The sequence below is a fragment of the Oxyura jamaicensis genome, chromosome 10, assembly GCF_011077185.1.
Source record: "Oxyura jamaicensis isolate SHBP4307 breed ruddy duck chromosome 10, BPBGC_Ojam_1.0, whole genome shotgun sequence".
In the NCBI taxonomy this organism is placed as follows: Eukaryota; Metazoa; Chordata; class Aves; order Anseriformes; family Anatidae; genus Oxyura; species Oxyura jamaicensis.
Genome location: NC_048902.1, coordinates 14,813,196 through 14,830,980, shown reverse-complemented (window position 1 = coordinate 14,830,980; position 17,785 = coordinate 14,813,196). Strand labels below are relative to the sequence as shown.

The 17,785-nt window shown below is 40.6% G+C and overlaps 1 protein-coding gene across 14 annotated transcripts in view; it reads left to right on the top strand.

The window, feature by feature from the left end:
* AKAP13 (A-kinase anchoring protein 13) overlaps positions 1-17,785 on the top strand; it is a 205,697-nt gene that overhangs the window by 164,172 nt on the left and 23,740 nt on the right. For 10 of the 14 annotated variants that reach the window (XM_035335274.1, XM_035335269.1, XM_035335270.1 and 7 more), the window contains 7 exons: positions 2,268-2,393; positions 6,203-6,245; positions 6,999-7,104; positions 12,281-12,452; positions 15,383-15,450; positions 16,544-16,610; positions 17,421-17,492. In XM_035335274.1, the coding sequence (XP_035191165.1) occupies positions 2,268-2,393; positions 6,203-6,245; positions 6,999-7,104; positions 12,281-12,452; positions 15,383-15,450; positions 16,544-16,610; positions 17,421-17,492 (654 nt within the window). The remainder of the gene's footprint in view (positions 1-2,267; positions 2,394-6,202; positions 6,246-6,998; positions 7,105-12,280; positions 12,453-15,382; positions 15,451-16,543; positions 16,611-17,420; positions 17,493-17,785) is intronic. The other 4 variants (XM_035335273.1, XM_035335277.1, XM_035335281.1 and 1 more) reach the window with 2 other exon arrangements.

Here is a 17,785-nt window from a genome sequence, read left to right as displayed (position 1 = left end):
AATTCTTTAGCATTTTATAGAGGGAGGTCACGAGCTGTTGGCTGGAGCACTCGGAAGACTGCTTTCAGCTTTGGAATAGCAAATTTCCAGTGTGGAGCATTGTTATAAAGCCAGGAACTGCTATAAATAAAACCGCTGAAATGGAAGTTGAATTGAGCTGTGCTGGAGGAGGTTGTTCTATTTACAGTAAAGTATTATTGTTCATCTTGACTTTTAGTCTAAATAGACAGTAGACTACAGAAGAAAGCAAGCAGTGTTGCCTAGTCATGTTCTTCAGATGTTGGACACCAGAAGAACTGCTTTGAAAAGCAGCCTAAACAAAATAAATGCATGAAGTCTTTTCAATTAAGAGTTCTTCACTCTAAATGCCTTTCACTAGGTCCAAATCTCGGGTCGCTCTACATAACAAAAAAAGGATGTACATGAATTGAAAAACTGTGCACGTAAATTTTACTTAAACTCCCTAGGTGATTGGCATTTATGACTGATGGCTGAAGGCAATTTTCAGAGGAGTTAGCTTTGTGTTGGCTGCATTGCATGAAGATTCTTCAGCTAACATTTGTGTATTTTGAGTTCAGTTTGGGGGTACGATATCAGCAATTCAAAAACTTCTTACTGTTTTATTGCTTAAAATTAATTTTCTTTTATTACACACACAAAAAAATCTTGTTGTCTGAAAGGATATGTGTTTGTTCAAAGGGAGTAAGTGCTATTTGCTACTTCTTTCCTTTGGAAGTCTTAAACTAATAAAATTTTTAGCTTCTTCTACCTGTTGTGCTAGCAAATTAGTTTACCCATGCCATGGAATGGCTTGAAAATGCCTGAATATGTGCAGCGAAGGTATTTGATGTAGGTGCTTAATGCAGATGCTTACTGCCCCTAGATTAGACCTGTCCAGGGGCAGAGTTTCCCCAGCCCTGTCCCAGTCATCTTTCCCAAGGACACACCGGCCCTTCCCCTTCAAGGTGACCAGCAAGCAGGTGTCTCCATAGCGTCGGGGTGATGGGTATCCAGCAGCCTGCTGTTTGTCAGATCACAGCACAGAAGTTTCCACCCGGGGTTGCATGATGAGGAGGTTTGGGAAGTATGGTTCTTGGATATCTCCATGAGAGGTGTTTAGCAATTTCAATTAAAAGAGTGTCTAGTTAGGTCCTACGTCTCTTTTCAGAGAAACCTGTACTTATAAAGAATTTTTGCAAGGATGCTGCTACGGGAGCACTGCTCTTAAAAATAAATTATTTTTAAACAGAAATTGCAGTAAAACTGTTTTTTAATTTGCAAGTTTTTCAGACGAGGCCATAAACAAATAGCAGGGATTCCTGGAAAAGTGCATAGCACTGGGAGATAAATATAACTTCAGAAATTGACATGAGCAGAAGGCACAGCACTAAGATTTAAAAAAAAAAAAAAAAAAGAAAAAGAAAGAAAGAAAGAAAGAAAAAGAAAAAATTGAACTTATTTCTATTATCCTCCTGATAATGGGAGATTTGATGTTACAGCCTCATTGCAAAATTTGGCTCTGTATTTGCTAGACTTCTGCTAGGCAAGGGCTGGATGCAGAGGGGCTCTTCTCACATTTAGGCAATTTCTTTTAAACAAGGTCTGGGAGTTTTAGATGAAGTCAGTAGAAAAGATGGTTATTTTCTTCTATTTCATGTCAGGGGAGAAAAGAAAGGAAAATTTGGTCTCTTAGATTTAAAGCTGAAAGTTTTGAAGGACGTAACATCATCAAAATATGTGTCTTTATTTAAGAGGCAGAAGCAGCAAGAACTTCTCCAGGTAGATTAAGTCAGTATTTCAGATAAAGTATCCTTGCTATAACCAGCAGCTTTGGTGTGTAATTTAACTGCAAAAAGCACCATTAAATAAATGTCTTGAGTTGTTCTAGTTTGATTCCCTGGCAGTTATTTCAGTGAGGCAGATGCCCTTTGTCCGGAGATACACTCAGTTATTGGTGCTTTGTTTGGGAAAATAACTGCTCTCACGTAAATCTTCATTATGAGTTCCTATACGAATATGCCAGCAAAATATAATGAAAACATTAAATGTTGAGTTATGCATGCAATAAGACCTGCATCCTCCAAACCTGCATCCTCTGGAATTTGCACATTCTTAATTCTTTGTTTCTTGTGCCTTTTCTGAAGCCAGATGCTTTGCAGACGTTTCCTTTGCTTTGGTTCTAGTTTGCTTTGGCTGCTTCCTCTCCTTTTTGTTATTAAATACATTTTCAAGCATGCTCTAATGTCTGCTGTTAACCCACTTCTCAGCCCAGGGCCGGACTCGACCATCGAGACGAATCTCCTTCTCCTTCAGCATCTCTCCACTCATTCCTAAGTCTAAAACTCTCTTTTCTATTGGCTCTTCTTCCAGTGATGAGGAGGAGGAGTTGGATAGTAAGTAATCGTTTTCTGTGCATTGCAGCCATAATGGGTGGAAACAAAGGGAAATCTGTTTTTCTGCTTCAAACCTTGAAGTTTCACCTTGCAAACACCAATCTAACCTCTGCATTGCATGCTACCTAACAGCAGTATCTTAGTCCTGTATCTGAATGCTAACTAATGGCAGAATAAAAGGATTATAATCCAAAGAGTCCTGTACATCAGCGTTGTCAAATCTCATCTGGTTAGTTTGGGTCTGTATCCGTTTGGCAAATGTTATTGTCTGCCACGCTGATTGGCAATATTGTCATTACCTTTGTATAAAAAAGGAAGTACTTGTCTTGAGATCATTGCAATACATGGAGTCAGCAGGAAGGATGGATCCCTGCCCTCTGTATGTGAGAGTATGTTGCTTGGTGGGGGTAGGAAAAGAAGATAGAAGCCGTGATGCTAAATTCTGAAAACCTTAGCTACAACTTCACAGTTTCCTTGTTGAGCAAACAACAGGTATTGCAGCCAAACACCATAGATTATCAAGGTGTTCATATTTAGGTCCTGATGTTAAAATTGGAATAATTTTGTCAGGAAACAGGCAAGTGCTATATGGTAGCTTTTCTTCCTGCTGTAACTCACCTGTTAAAAAGAAACCCTAGGAAGGCAGAACCTTGAATTAATCATTTACCCTCCCCCTTTTTTTTCTTCTTTCTCTCTCTCTCTTTTTCTCTTTTTTTTTTTTTTTGGTAAGTAGGCATATCAAAAATGTTGAAGGTGCTTCCTCATTCTTGATCATGTTTTATTGGACTGCTGAAATAAACCAGAACAGATAACTCTCTGCCTGTAGAGATCATTCAGAACAGCCTCATTAGTTGGTTCAAATACACCATTTGCAGGGAAACACGCCACCATCCCTCGTACCCGTACTGGGATGGGGAAATTCCTTTCCAGTGCAACAGATCTTGGTAACTTCCCAAACTGCAAAATCTCACCACCACCAAATACCCGTTGGAGGTATCTAAAATCTCGTCCTTTCCACTCCCAGCCTTCACTGTGGGTTTGTCCCTTACTACAAGTCCTCTGCTCTTCCTGGGTGTCATACCACCTGCATCAATATTTAAGGTTCCTCCTCCTTCCCATTTGCTCTGTCCTTCTCTTCTGCCTTTAATGAAAGGCACAATTTGTGATCCCCACAAAGTGAGACATGCCACACTCCCACAGCAAAAGGTATTCTAAGCTAAATTTGTTGGTAGATTTATTTTAAGCATCCAAAGAGTTAAGTAATTCCTAATAGGTGAGGGTATTTCTGTTAGTCAGTATTTATCTTCACTTCCTTAATGGAGCTGCTGTTACTGATGAGTATTTGAAGTAATGTCAGATATTGTTTCCAACAAGAATGTTGCTTTCTTTGCTTGTGTTATTCCCTCATATTTGAGGGTACTGTGGTGACTTTATATAAAAGATGGTTTAGCCACAGCTATTCATAAGACTGCTTTGGCAGTGGGCATTTTTCACGTAGTAATCCCAGACCAATTTATTTATTTTTTCACAGCTTCAGGGTTCATTCCTTGTAAGAGGATGAATGTGTTAGTTTCATAGCATGGTGTATATAAGATGGATTTCAGATATCTGGACAAGCCTGTATGCATTTTAGAAAACATAAGGTTATTGTTAGGAAGCCTTTGGATTTTTTGTCCCACAGAAGTTTAAGAGCTGCCTACATGAAGGGGTTGCAAACTGGTTCCTTTTGTTTGCAATATGCTAGTCTGGTTGCTGCTTTCTGTGTAGTGGGCCTTGATGAATTATTTTGAGCCCAGTAACCATGTGAAATAATTTTGATGGGTGATGCAAAAGATGTTCAGATCAGTACACCAAAATTTGGCTGCTAGCACAGAAGCATAGGGCATACATAGCGGTCCTGGCCTTTGGATAAAACTAACTTATTTTGTGGGCGGTCAGTTTGAGCATTTCAGTTTTGAACCTGGCCATGACAGGAGATGCTCACCATGAAGGTGAGAAAATGTGTGCCTTTTTATGCTCATCTACATGGGCTTTATAGCTTGCAGCACAATATTGATTGTAAGATTCTAAATTGTAACCTAAAATATGAAATCATAAACAGTCTTTCACTGTGGTTTTTTGTCTGGATGTATTTTGCCTACTGTCAAGAATCTCCCATTTCTACAATAAAGTACTATTGCAGTAAAAGATACATAGCACATAACTGAAGATCCTGTGCAATGTACTTTTTCAAGGTGCTGAAAAACAGGCATGAATATCAAATTATTACAGCTCTTGATTCAGTGCTTTGTATTTCTTACGTTAACTGCAAAGAAACAAAAGGTTTGTGAAGTACTGAAGTCCATTCAAATTGGGTAATCTGTTAAAAAAGGAAAGAGTAAGGAGGCTTGACCCATGTAAAAGCAAACTAGAGCTGAAACAGAGTCACAGGAGGGCTAACCAGGGACAGAAGCTAGGAGCCTGCAAATTACTTGTGTGATCTTAGCAGGCAGTTCGGTAATAGATAAGTAAAAAGAAAAAGAAAAAAGAAAATAAAAGAGGAATATAATCAGGAAATTAAAGTGAAGACTTAATTCAATATATGTTACAATATTACTTAGATGTTTTGGGAATAGATCATTAATTAGATGAAAGATTTTGCAAGGGAGATATTGAAAGACCTCTAAGCAGGGATTAGGTAATGAGGTATGCCAGTATTTTAGTTTCATAAAATAAAGAAGTGATATTTCTGTCTCAGACTGTGCTGACACAGTCAGCAATTAGGAAAATGTGTTTGGGATCACAAGGCCTGATACTATATGCACAGTTCTTCCTAATGTACGTTTGGATACAGGACCACCTTCACATCTGTTGTGAAGTGGCATTTTTGCATTCAGCCATAGCTTTGATATGTTAACAGGATTTGAAGCCAAAGGACTAGTTTCCGTACAGTGCATATGCAGAAACCTGAGAAGTCGTGCTTCCTGGACTTCAGATATGGCTACACACAGTCCTTGTAGCGAAGAGGTTTTTTTGTTTGGCTTGTGTTTTGTTGGGTTTGGTTTGTGGGCTTCCTGACAGGCCCAGTTCCTCCAGAGAGACCCTTCTCTCCTCTGGGTCATTTCGTCATGATTTTTCAGTATTCTTCAATGGTTCTGGTAAATGATATAAGCTACCTAATCCGCTCCAAATGCGTTAGGCAAGCAGGTTTCTTGTGGAGAAATTGTGTCGTTGGCAGGGCTTCAGCTGCATGTTGCAAGTCAGACTTTCCTCAAGCAGAGTTTTGTGTGACGGAGCTCTAAGCTGGTAGCGTCTCATGGAAAATGAAATAAGGCTTCCCTTGTTTCCCTTACTCTTTATGAAGCGCTTCAGGATTTTGATGGGAAAATGAGCTATAATTTTATCAAGCAGAAGACTTTTATACATGAATCCCGGATGTGCCACACAATGGATTCTTTCTAGTGGTGTATAAATAAAAGTATTGTGGCAGAATGATTCGCATTTCTACATATGTGATTAAATTGGCAGTTCTGTGTCATATACCCTGATTTACTAGCAAAGTTAACAGTTGCACATCCTTTGCTCGATAACTGAAGAACGATAAAAATACTAAGTAATCTTTCACCTCAGCATCTAATTTGAATCGCCTAAGGACAAGGGGAACAGACTTTATCCTGAGCACATGAAATCAATTCTAAGCACTCACTTCTGGTAAACATGTCCCTTTCCTCTTTAACTGTCCAAATATGCAAGCTATGTTTTTTAAAAACAGGGAGCTAAGTAAGACTGCAGCCTAACATGTCACCTCCCATCCTTCCACTCTTTTCCAGGTGCTCCAGCGTTCGGCGGCCCCGCAGGTTCCTTGGTGCAGAGGTATGGTTTTCTGGGGTTCCCCATCTCTTCTGTTTCTCCAATTCAGAAAACCAAAAGAATTCCTAGCAAAATCCCAAGCGTCCAGGTTGTGCAAATCAGCCCCCTATGGATATTTTAGATGACACAATACGAAAATTGTCTGATTTAGGTCTTATCTGAACAAGGCTTTGTGGTTTCTTCATAGATACTAGCACATCAGACTATTTGCTGTTCAACCATAGTAGTTTACCCTGAGTTATATTTTATGCTGGAAATAGTAGTTGTTCACAATTTTGGTCAAGTCTGTCTGTGTTACGTTAATAATCATGGTTTTGTATCTCTCATTAAGAGATGTATGCATGTCGATCCCTTCTGTCTGCTCCACGCCTGAAATAGGCTGGGTGCTGACCATTAAATGCCGAGACTGATTGTATGTGCACAATGAGATAGACTGGCCCTCTAAATAGGCACATGCTGCAAGCAGCTTACTCGTTATTTGGCTATTGGAGCAGCAGAGGGTGCTGTGGTATGGCTTGAGGATGGAGATTACTTAAAAACAGATAAAAAGGTTCCTTGAAACATGTGAGAAACTGATTGGCATTTTGCCTTTTTTGCCTTTACTTTGCAATCTCTGGTGTAACACCGTGAAGCAATCCATGACCCTCTAGGATAATACATGCATTTGTCCTTTAAAAAAACATCTGTCTGCTTAATATATTATTTGGGAGAAAAAAAATAAAAATAAAACCCAACCTTTTTCTTTTTCGATTTTAGCATATCTGAAGAGAGCAGCAGTGTCCCCTCTGGTAAAAGTGCAACAAAAGTCAGTCGTACCTTCAGCTACCTCAAGAATAAAATGTCCAGCAGCAAGAAAAGCAAAGTAAGTGGTCTTTTTTTTTTTTTTTTTTTTTTTTAATTTTTTACAGCCTTGAAGTACCTATGGGTATCAGAGGTTAATTTTGTATTTCAGTGTGTTTCCATAAGGTGGTATTTATGTCTTTGCCTGACTTTCTTTTTCCTGTCGCAAGGGGAGGATTTTCTGTGTGGTCGTAGAGAAGAGCAACATGGGAAATTTCAGCAGCCCCAAATTAAAGTGCATCTGAGGCGAGGTTTCCTGTGCAATGTTTTTGCCTCTTTTCCCCACTGAATTGCGCTTCATTTATTATAGAGAATAGATTGTGCTCTGGCGTGAGTTATGGTTTTGCAGTGACTGATGGGTCTAATTTTTGCAAAGCCTGAGAGGTGTTTAATAAAATGAGGACAGGAGCTGTAAGAAAGGACTGGCTGCCGAAGCTTGTATTGTCTTTCCCTTTTATTTCTACCTTTGCCGCAAAGTTCCTGTGCACTGCTGGAGAAGTTGCTCAGACAGTGACCTTGAGAGATGGCCAATATTTATATTTTCTCCCTTTTTCTGGAGGAAGTCCTTGAAACCCTAGGGTTGAATTTTCTGAAGGTTAAGTGCTTTCTCAGCGCAGCTGAATTTCCTGGGAACAGAACTGGCTATAGAAATAATTACATTAATTGTAAATACTTCGCTAAATCAGTCTGTTTTTCCCTTAGATTGTCTCCAGAAGATGAATGGTTGTTTTGTTTGGTTGTTTTTTTGCTTGGTTGTTTTTTTTTTTTGGCTTAAATCTCTGCCCTGCTTACCATGTCAGACAGACAGAAGATAACACCATCTTACCTCACAGAATGCAACGTATATTAATGTGTAGTTACTGTGTTGGTAAATGCTATTACAAGGCCCCTGAGACATTAACTACATGTGATGAGAGTTTAAACAGCAAACAGGAAGCAAGGCACAATGCATAGTGCCCGTCATACAGTTAGGATTGGATGAAGTGTGTGTGGATGGGAGGTGTCACACTCTATCTGCACAAGCAAAGTCCATTTTACCATTTCTCATCACAAGCACGTGATCTTTCAGCCAGAGTGTTCCTGTAACACAGGTGGGTTTGTGTAGTGCAGAGGCAAGATGCGCATTTTGATAGATATTTTGAGAAGATTGCATCACATTTGCAATGAGATATCAGCTGTAATGAGGTCAGTGATCCTAACGCACAGTTCCTCTTTATGGATCTGTCTTAGAAGACACAAACTGCAGCTGCAGGCAGTTCAGAGCTACTGCTGAAGAGCTTTAAAACAATGCTGTTCTCCGCTGTAAAGTACCACATCCAAAAAAGTGTTTGCACAGAAACCTGTATGCAAAGAAACCTCTATGCAAACCACTAGTGAGAAGCTGTGGGGCATGTCACACAGACTCTGCACAGGACTGGAAATTCATTCACTGGTTCTTGCAGTTAGGGTGCACAATCTCTAAGGCAAGAACTGGACATAAATAAATTCTGATGGAATGGGTAAGAAAATACAACAGAAATTTGCTTGCTCTGCCTTTCTTAAGTAGGTGCAGTCCATTTATTTCACCCATTTCATGGTTGTGTTTGAAACTGTTGCTAAAACAAGAATCGCTCCAAAATCTCAACCATCAACATACATTAAAAATTGTAATACATAGCAGTTCTGATATTTTTGTTAGCTAGAAAGGCATAGTATCATTCAAATTACAATTTCTTGTCTGCTCCTGGTGGAAGGGTTGCATTACACACACTTTGGGGCTTCAGCTGTACATTTGAATAATTCAACCTAAATATTACTGGGAACACTGAATTCTCAGAAGCTTTGAGGCTGGTTAAAAACTGTAAGAGTTAAAAAGAAAAACAGCAAACCTTGAAAGAGGAAGTTGGACAGGAAGAGTTGGTTTCTGCTGCTGTCTGGGCTGTCAGGAGAGAGAGAGAGGGAGGCTTCAAGTTCTTTCCAACTAGGTTTTGCTTTTCTCCAAACCTGGCTTCAGAAATGCATAGTTTTCTAAGATTAACTGTAAAAATAAGGCACTTTTGAGAATACTAATGGCAGTGGCTCTTCTTGAGAATGAGTTTTGGAAAAGTTCTGTTAAAAAAATAGAAAGGAAAAGAGAAAGGATGTTTGGAGTATTAACTGTAGTGAGGATACTGAGTTAAGCTTGTTTGTATTTACCCATGCACTTCATGTTATTTAGGGATTAGTCAGTGAGTCTTACAATCAGCAGCACGCGCTGCCTCATGTTTGTAAAGTCTATAACACTCCATATCGCTGTCTGTTAGAAAAGCACACTCATTTTATTCATTTTGGTAGAGAGTTTCTGGGAAATGACGACATAAAAATTAGCATGAGTAATGTCCCTTCTCCTTAACTTGTGTGGTTATTGGGCAGCGTTGTTCCACCAGCAGTTTAGGTCTGTGGTAGGAGTTGTGAGTGTTTAAAGGGCTAGGAGAAGGCGACCACTGCTGACCCACGGAGCAGGAGGAGTGCAGGTATATGAAGCCCTTCTATCCAGGGAATCGTCTGCCGCACTTTGTGGACTGAAGTACTACATAGCAACAGTGAGGTTTGTTCAAATTTAGTTTTTGTATATCCCAAACATCATGGGGGGTTGCTTTACCAATCTTTCTGCCTTTTAAAGGTGTGGCTCCAAATCGGGTTGCAACTTGAACAATATTAATCCCATCCTTTAATGCCCATAGTTTGATTTGATTTTATTTTTAGCAGTGGGAGCTAGGGCAGAGCAGGATGAAAGCAGCAGCAAAGTAGCTAAAAGCATCTTCGAGGAAGTTAGCGGCACTCGTCCCGCCCGCCCTCCTCCCCCTTTTGCTCAACTCCTCGCTGGCTGCCATCCCCCCACGCCGGCGGCTCTGGGCTGCCACCATGGGCTAGCTCTGCTCGGGAGCAGCTCTCCTGCCCCGGGGGAAGGATGTCAATAAAATGGAATCGATTTTCTGAAGTTCCCCAAATAACAGTGAAGCTGGTAGGACTTAAGCACTGGGAGGTAAGAGCTTTGCGGTTATTTTGTAGCAGGGCAGGCTGCTGCAGCACACAGGCTGTTATTACGGGCTGTATAACCAAGTTTCTTTACCCGGAATGGCTGTCGCTGCGTGTCAGTGCAGCATTGCAACGTCCACCTCTGACACACCATTAAGTGGTGCTTTAAATCACCCCGGCAGCTCTGATAGAGCAGGACAATGTTTTTATTTTTACAGTCCTTTTTAAAAATGAGTTCCAGGAACCGTCACAGCAAAAAATAAATAAAAAATCTCTTTTTGAGACACTGTTTCAGTGTTGTCGCTAACATCCACTGCATGAAGCTCACTGCTTGCTCCTTGAAGGTGGTGCAGCATTTCCTGTTTCTCAGCGGGCAGTTTAGCTTTAACTGAAATGCTTTTTACAGTGATTTTTTGATGAAGGGTTATTACTGCATGGATAGACTGCAGAATCGCTGGACTTTGCAGTAAGCATCGGGTACATCTGAAGCACAGCATGATGAATCTCCTTTCAGCATCATGTTTGTAAGACCTACCTGGAGCATTTGGTGATCTTCTGTCCTGGGGCTTCACAAGTGCTGGCAATGGAGTTGGTTTGGTGCCATCACCAAGAGTTTTAGTTCTTGAATCGGGCTGGACCTGGTTAAAGGTGGCCAGGTTGGCCAACAGGGAACGGGGCTGGGCAGGTTTGTATGGGATGACGGTGGTGGCTCAAGGAGGCAGAGATGTGCTGCACAGCAGGCTCTTCCTTGCAGGTTTTCTGCTGCAGGCAGGATTATTTCATCCTGCAATGCTCTTATTTTTGTTTATTTGCAGGGTGAAATAGCATTTGGGGTCAATAAAGAGAACTTGTGTCTGTGAGGCTTTACAGGGAGAGACTCTGATGCTGACATTTTGCCTCGGGTGTGCTGGGAGAGGGGAGACTTCAGGCTGGGTTATTAATTATGTGAATCTGTCATCAAAGGCACAAAAGTTTCTCTCCTGGTGGCTGCTGAGCTCAATACCTCTTTTAACTGCTTCATGGCAGTTGCTCACACAGGCTGCTCTGCAGCTCTCTGAAATGTAGGTTCCTCCTGTGACAATATTTAGCAAAGGGCATGTGGCATATAAATAACAGAACTCAAAGATAAGCTCACAGGAGCCTTCACCGCTTTATGGTTAAGCTTCTCTTTCAGATGCTGTGAAATCTTCCGTAGTAGTTAAAATACAGACTGGGAGATGAATAGCGTGATGAGTGCTTCGTAGGGTGGTATATGGAAAAACATGGAGTCACTATAATTCAAATTTGGAGATTTTCTGTGGAGTTTCCTTTAAAAATTATACAGTAGGCTGTGTTTGAGAGACCTCCAAATCCATGAAATGCCACAGGAGATATTTTAAAAATGTTTAGTAGCTAGCAGGTTTCTGTCTCAGGAAGGGATAGAAAGATAGGAAAAACTACTGAGAATCAGAGAAGTTGGCTGTGCTTGACCCGTTTCCAAAGACAGCTGAGCAGCTCAGAGGTGGAACTGTGGCTTCCGGAGGACAAGCTGATGTTTTCTGATGTTGCTGTTGTTCCTCAGTCTCTCTGTGATGCCATATTTTGAGAGTTTGTGAAAGATCATTTCCCCAAAAAGTATACTGGCTTCATGTATTCGCTTGGGGTGGCATGAAGCTGTTGAAGGTGTCAGAAGGAAAAAGGAGGTGGAAATAATCCAGCAGTGGTGCTGTACCATCGCCTTAGAAGGGCTTGCTATCTCCATTGCTCGTGCAGTTGCAAAGTCTTATGATAGGCTTAAAAATTAATCGCGTTGTGAGTTTCATACACTTTATACGTGGTGTTTTGTATGTAACAAAATTCATTGAAAGTGCTGAAGAGATCATTTAGAGCCCAGATGGAAAAAAAAAGAGCCAAGTCATTAAACCAAGCAAATAGAAGAAGTCAAAGTTGGAAGAAAATAGCTGCCTTCAGAGCAGGCTTGGTTTCATCTCTGCTGGCCAGAAGCCCATGCAGAGGGCCCTGTGAGTCACTGCTGTATTGATGCACTTCCACGGGGGCCCTAAGCTGGTACTTTTAGTCGAGAGCTATGCAGACACATGGCCATTGTTAAGGTGTGCACCGATCGATGTCATCATAGCGCTGAAGGTAAACACTGAAGAATCTATAACTAGAGAATAGACCTCTGCAAAGTGATGAGGCATTCGTTCATTTTCTCTTGGCAGGAAAAAGAGAAAGATAAAGAGAAGACTAAAGAGAAAGACAAAGATTCCAAGGAGAAGGAAAAAGATAAGAAGATGTTAAATGGACATCTTTTCACTGCAACCACCGTTGTAGCCCAAGCAACCTGTTACCACTGTATGAAACCTTTCAATAAGGATTCGTACTACTGTGCAAGTAAGTCTTGTCTTCTCCCCCCGGCTTTTGTTTTTCGTTAAATCTGATGTAGGAAATGTGAACTTGGTGCCATATCGTTCTCACGCTTTTAAATACTGGTGACGTGGGGAGGGAGGCTTTGGAGCTGGTGATTCATGCTGTGATGGGGTGCCTTGTGGAGCTGACCTGAAATGAGTCACGGGTGCACAGAGCTGGCCTGCAGCCTCCTGCCTAGCCCGTGCTTGGACAGCGTGGCATCCTGCGGGGGTTTCTGCCCCTGCTTGTCGAGATAGATCAGTCAGATGGAGGACTTGGGTTATTTCAGCTGCCTGGTATGGTTTGAGGCTGAGGTGCTTCATTAAAATTCATGTGGGACAGAGAAAGCCACCTTGGATCGTGGCTGTTATTGCCAGTGGAAGTCCCACACACCTCTGGTATATTGCTTTGTATACTCTAGTTATGTGAAATGCTGCTTCAGTGAGCCCTCAGCAAAAACATAATATGAAAGGAAATAATATAAAAGGGAATAATAGAAATATAGAAATAATAGAAAATAATATAAAAGGAAATGCTAGCCCTTTCTCCCTTTATATAAGCTGTTGTGTCACAGACCGAGGGGCAGCTACCTGTGTACATGTGAAGCACATGTAAGACAATGCCGGCCGTACAGAAACCACAGCATGGGGTTTCTATGAGGTTGGTAATTTTGTTCTCATTTCTCATCAGACAGTTTCGCATGCCTGTAACTCGATAAGGTCAGCAGCGTTTATGTGGTCACGACCAGAATGGTGGCTGGTTTATGCTGCAACCCAAAATTGTGGAACACATAGATAAAATGTTCTCGGTGCAGCTCTGTTCTTCACTGTTAGTAATGTATTTTCTCCACTAGCTCAGAGACGAGGCAAAGCGAGTACAGGAACGGCTCAGGCTGGGGCAGGAGGCTCTGCCTCTGTTCATGCTGGTAGATGACCAGTGCGTGAAACATTTCAAGTGAGGAGGGTCGGGAGCAGCTAGCTGAGTCCCCAGAGGCAATTCAGAATTTCCTGAAAGAGGAGAGATTTCATTGAACTTTTTTGCATGAGCCATGCTCTGTGTCAGCCTGATGGGAAATGGAAAGCATCAACAATTACAAGCTTTCAAATGCATCCTCTCCCTTTCCCTACTCTACTTTCTTAACACCTTTTTAAGCTACTTAGAAAATAATCGCAATTTAAATTTTTATATCCTGGTAGGTCAAAATAATCCAACAATGTCATGTAGCAGCAGAAGTTGTAGTAGAAATATTGTTTCTTTTCAAGGTAAAACAGAAAATTACTGCGTTTTTTCTGCATTGTCCAGAAAATGAATGTTGCAGAGGAAGTCTGATTTGAGCCCAGACTGTTGTTGCACTCACGTCTGAGTGTGGTCTGCACTCACATCGCGTCGTAAAATAGGCTACTCAGTGCCTTGAAAATAACTGATAGACAGCAGCAGACGTTCTGTTGTCCCTGTGCTGTTGTAGTATACTTTTTTTCTACAGAACTGGGAGTGCTTTACTGCTACCATCACTGTGTCTCACCTGTCGATGACTTTCTCAGAAAGCTCTTCAAAGGATTGGCTCATTTTAAGTCAATGTCTGAGCCTTTCAGTGGCACACCCGCTTCCTGAAACAGCTAGCCAACGCTGAAAGATTTAGCATGCTCGAAAATAAATGGGCAAGCAAAAAATGTTCTTAATGAGCCTCTTCTTGTATTATTTTTGTGATCAGTGATGCAGAAAAGAAGCTTTTTTGTTTTTAATTATTAATATTAATGACATGGAGGAGCTGGGGGAGCTTCTTGCCTGCTGAAGGGTTGAATTAGTTGGAGGAATAAAGTCCCTGAAACCAGATTTTTGATCTAGAGCTTGCCATGATAACTGCAAAATTCTTTATTACTAAATAGCATATATTCAGGTTTTCAAGGCTTGAGTTTGAATTAAAGGGTTCTGAATTGTCTCACTGCCTCTCTTCATGTGATTTCAGTGTCAGACACCAAAGTGTGTTCTGTCTCTCTTCCTTGTTTGATCTAAAAAATGATACTGCTTGTGGGGTTTTGCAAGAGTATGCAGGTTTCTTTCTTTCTCTCTCTTATGCTCATGAAGTTGTGGGACATTGATAGAATAGCAACGCCCTATGGCCTTACTCTTTCCTCTCACAAAATATCAGAAGAGATTCTAGCTTTTATGAAATAGGCCCAAATTTAGGAAATTTTAGGAATGTGAGAATAATTTATCAGTCTGAGCAGGGACATTTTTTTCCTTTTGTTTCGTGTTTCTTTTAGAAATAATTCTGAACTGTACACTTGCAATGTGATTTACACTTCAGCACCGTTTGTGAATTGTGTTTTGTGTGTTTTCATGAATGAATAGAAATAACAGGTTTTCTCTAAATTCCTGAAACTGATTTGAATTGGAGCTGTGATCTTTCATCAGTCAGAAGAGTTAATGCTTAAAACCCAGTTATCATTTATGTATTATGAAAAACAGTGTTTTGTTTGTTTGTTTGTTTTGTTTTTTCTTTTTTAAAACTTAGATACCCAGAAACATTCTGGAGACTCTCATGAAAAAGTGGAAGACTCTCATGAAAGCGAGATGCAACAATTTGCTCAGTGCAGCAAAAAGTGGCATTAAAGCATGGTGCTCACTGCACTGGTGAATGTTGTGGTTTCAGCCCCAAACAGAGACTTCAGGCTAGCTTAGCAGGAAGTCCCTACCTCACTGATGCTGTCACCTGGCAGATGCTCCTCTTGCTTTTTCTGATAATACTGTAGTACAGCAGCACTTGGTTTCTGCTCAGTAGATCTGGGTTGTGATATGTCTGGGTTTGTGTAAAATAATTTTCCTGTCCGTGTCCTGCCTTCTGGATCCCATCGTTTTTTGTTTGCTTGTTTTTTGATGTTGTGTTCTTTTTGTTTGTTTTTAACTTTTGACAGACTGCAATGCAATTGTTCACAAAGGCTGTAAGGAAAGTTTTGCTTCGTGTGCAAAGGTGAAAATGAAGGTAAGAGATAACACCTACTCTACTGCATTAAAAAAAAAAAAAGAATGATTTAGCATACATCTTCTAAAAGCACATCCAAAACCTTTCGTCTTGTTGAAAGAGCCCTGTGCAATAGTGAATAATTTCTCTAAGCTCTCCTATAATTCCTGGTACACAGGCAGTTGCTATTTTTGTTGCCCCTCTTGGAGAGCTAAAAAATATATATATTGTAGGCTGGTTTTCTTAAAAAAGAAATGGATGACATCAGAATGACACATTAACGTTCCGAGATTCCGAAAGCTCTGGGTTAGCACCACAGGCTGTTAGTAGGGTGCAGATTCCCTGCATCATTCCCCCCGGACAGAGGGACCTTCGGGTGTGATGGTCTGTCCTGTGCTCTGAGTGCTCTGCAGGTAGGTGGGCTGCAACGAGGAGCAAGGACAGCAGACGACAGAGAGAGAAAGAAGCAGGCTCTGGGAAGAAGTAATGCACAGAGAAACTGTGAGGGTGTCCAAAACCTGAGACTAGATATTCCCAGAGCAAACGCCACTCTTCTTGTGCACATTTGAGGCATAGAAGCATATGATTAAAATAAAAAAAGTGCATTGCTGTCAAAATTCAGGGGTGCCCTGCACTCCTAAATGCGGTATCTCTTAGTTTTTGAATGCTGCATTCTGTAATGTGGCATCACGTGTATATATAATGCATAATGACTTTTATTAAATATGTATGCTCTTTGTATGAGTAATACACAGAATTTGTTCCAAATGTGAGGAGCTTCTTCTGCGGTATGGTTCTCCAAGCTAGTTCATACAATTATGAAGAAAGTAAGAAAATCTCCTCTACGATTTTAGTTGTTTTCTTCAGTAGTCAGCCCTTCTCTTTCCATTTTTCTCTTTACTGCACACTTCTCCGTATGTTATGTTGGCCATTTCGTTGATTGCAACAACTGTAGCTGCATGTATTGGTCATGCCAATACATGGAGAGGAGAACTAATCTGTTCTGAGGGATTCAGAAAAAAAAAACAACAACAAAGATTTTTAATTGTAGTTAAGTGGCACAGCCCAATGGGAGAAGGGAGGAAAAAATAAGTGAATTTCCTTTTTCTTTCAGCCACAAAAAGGAATATTGCAGGCACATGATACCTCTTCGTTACCCACAGTAACCTTGAGAAACAAAAGTAAGAAAATTTCCTTTACCTTTGTTTTGCTGGTCTGTATCTGCTGCTACTGTTATAACCAACTAATACTTATATTATGAAAGATAAGCTCTTTAAAAAGCAGGTTTGAGAGCATTTTCTCTGCATGGTAAGCAATGTTTGGGATTTCAGAAGCTGTGCTAAAGTTGCACGGATAGTTTATCTACTTTATGCATTGGCCCTATAAATTTAAGCAAATGTAAAATCACGTCAAATTTAGAATAGCTGCATGACTGCTGTAGCTTTCTGATGGCCTACAGCTGAACGCTCCGCAAAACCCAGAAGATGCAGCCTATGCTCACGTCTGGCAGAAAGAGAATAGGAGTATTATATTAACAGAAGCTCTTAAGCTTAAAAGTTGAGAGGATGTTTGTGTAAAATATATATATATATATTTAATCTAATAGTCTTATGCTTTGAGGAAGTAAAAATAGAAAGTTTAATTTTGAATTGGAGCAATGCTGACAATTTTTCGTGGCTGTGCTGAGATGTATGCTGTGCTGCAGAGCTACCCAAAGCAGCCGATGGCAAAGAATTGGAATGAAATAGCCCACATAGGTTTAGTAGCATCCTGATTAGATAGGCTTATTTAGAGGTAGCTTGTAGATCACTATATGGAACCACGCTGTGGTTCAAACAGACATACACACTGTGGTTTTTGTCATGAAATTCAGAAGTGTTGCTCCAGAAACATATCTGAAGAAGGGAAAATCTGAAATCAAGATGGAAAGGTTAGTCAAAGTTATGTGATGGTGTGAGATAAGGATTAGTGGTTCTCTGTGTTATGTACAGGTGGAGAAACCTATCTCAAAAGATTTGACCAGAAGCAGGCAGATGGATGTAACTGTAGGATCTCCTTGTCTACAGAGATTAAAAAAAAAAAAAAAAAAAAAATCAGCAGCTCAGTAGATTGCTTCGTGTGATCATTTATTGAATAACATTAAATTTGGTTTCCAAAGCGTATGTTTCTGCACTTGCAGATTCCACCCTGCTCTTTTAGGTACAGTGTGGTCAGTTCAGCAAAGGCATCGATGTTCTTTCCTGCCTGAAACACAGCAGTGCTTAATTTGCTAAGAGCTCAGTGTCTGCTTTTCTGCATAGGAACACTGCTGGACTTTGAAAATACCACAGGAAAAGATAACAGTTAACGAATTCAC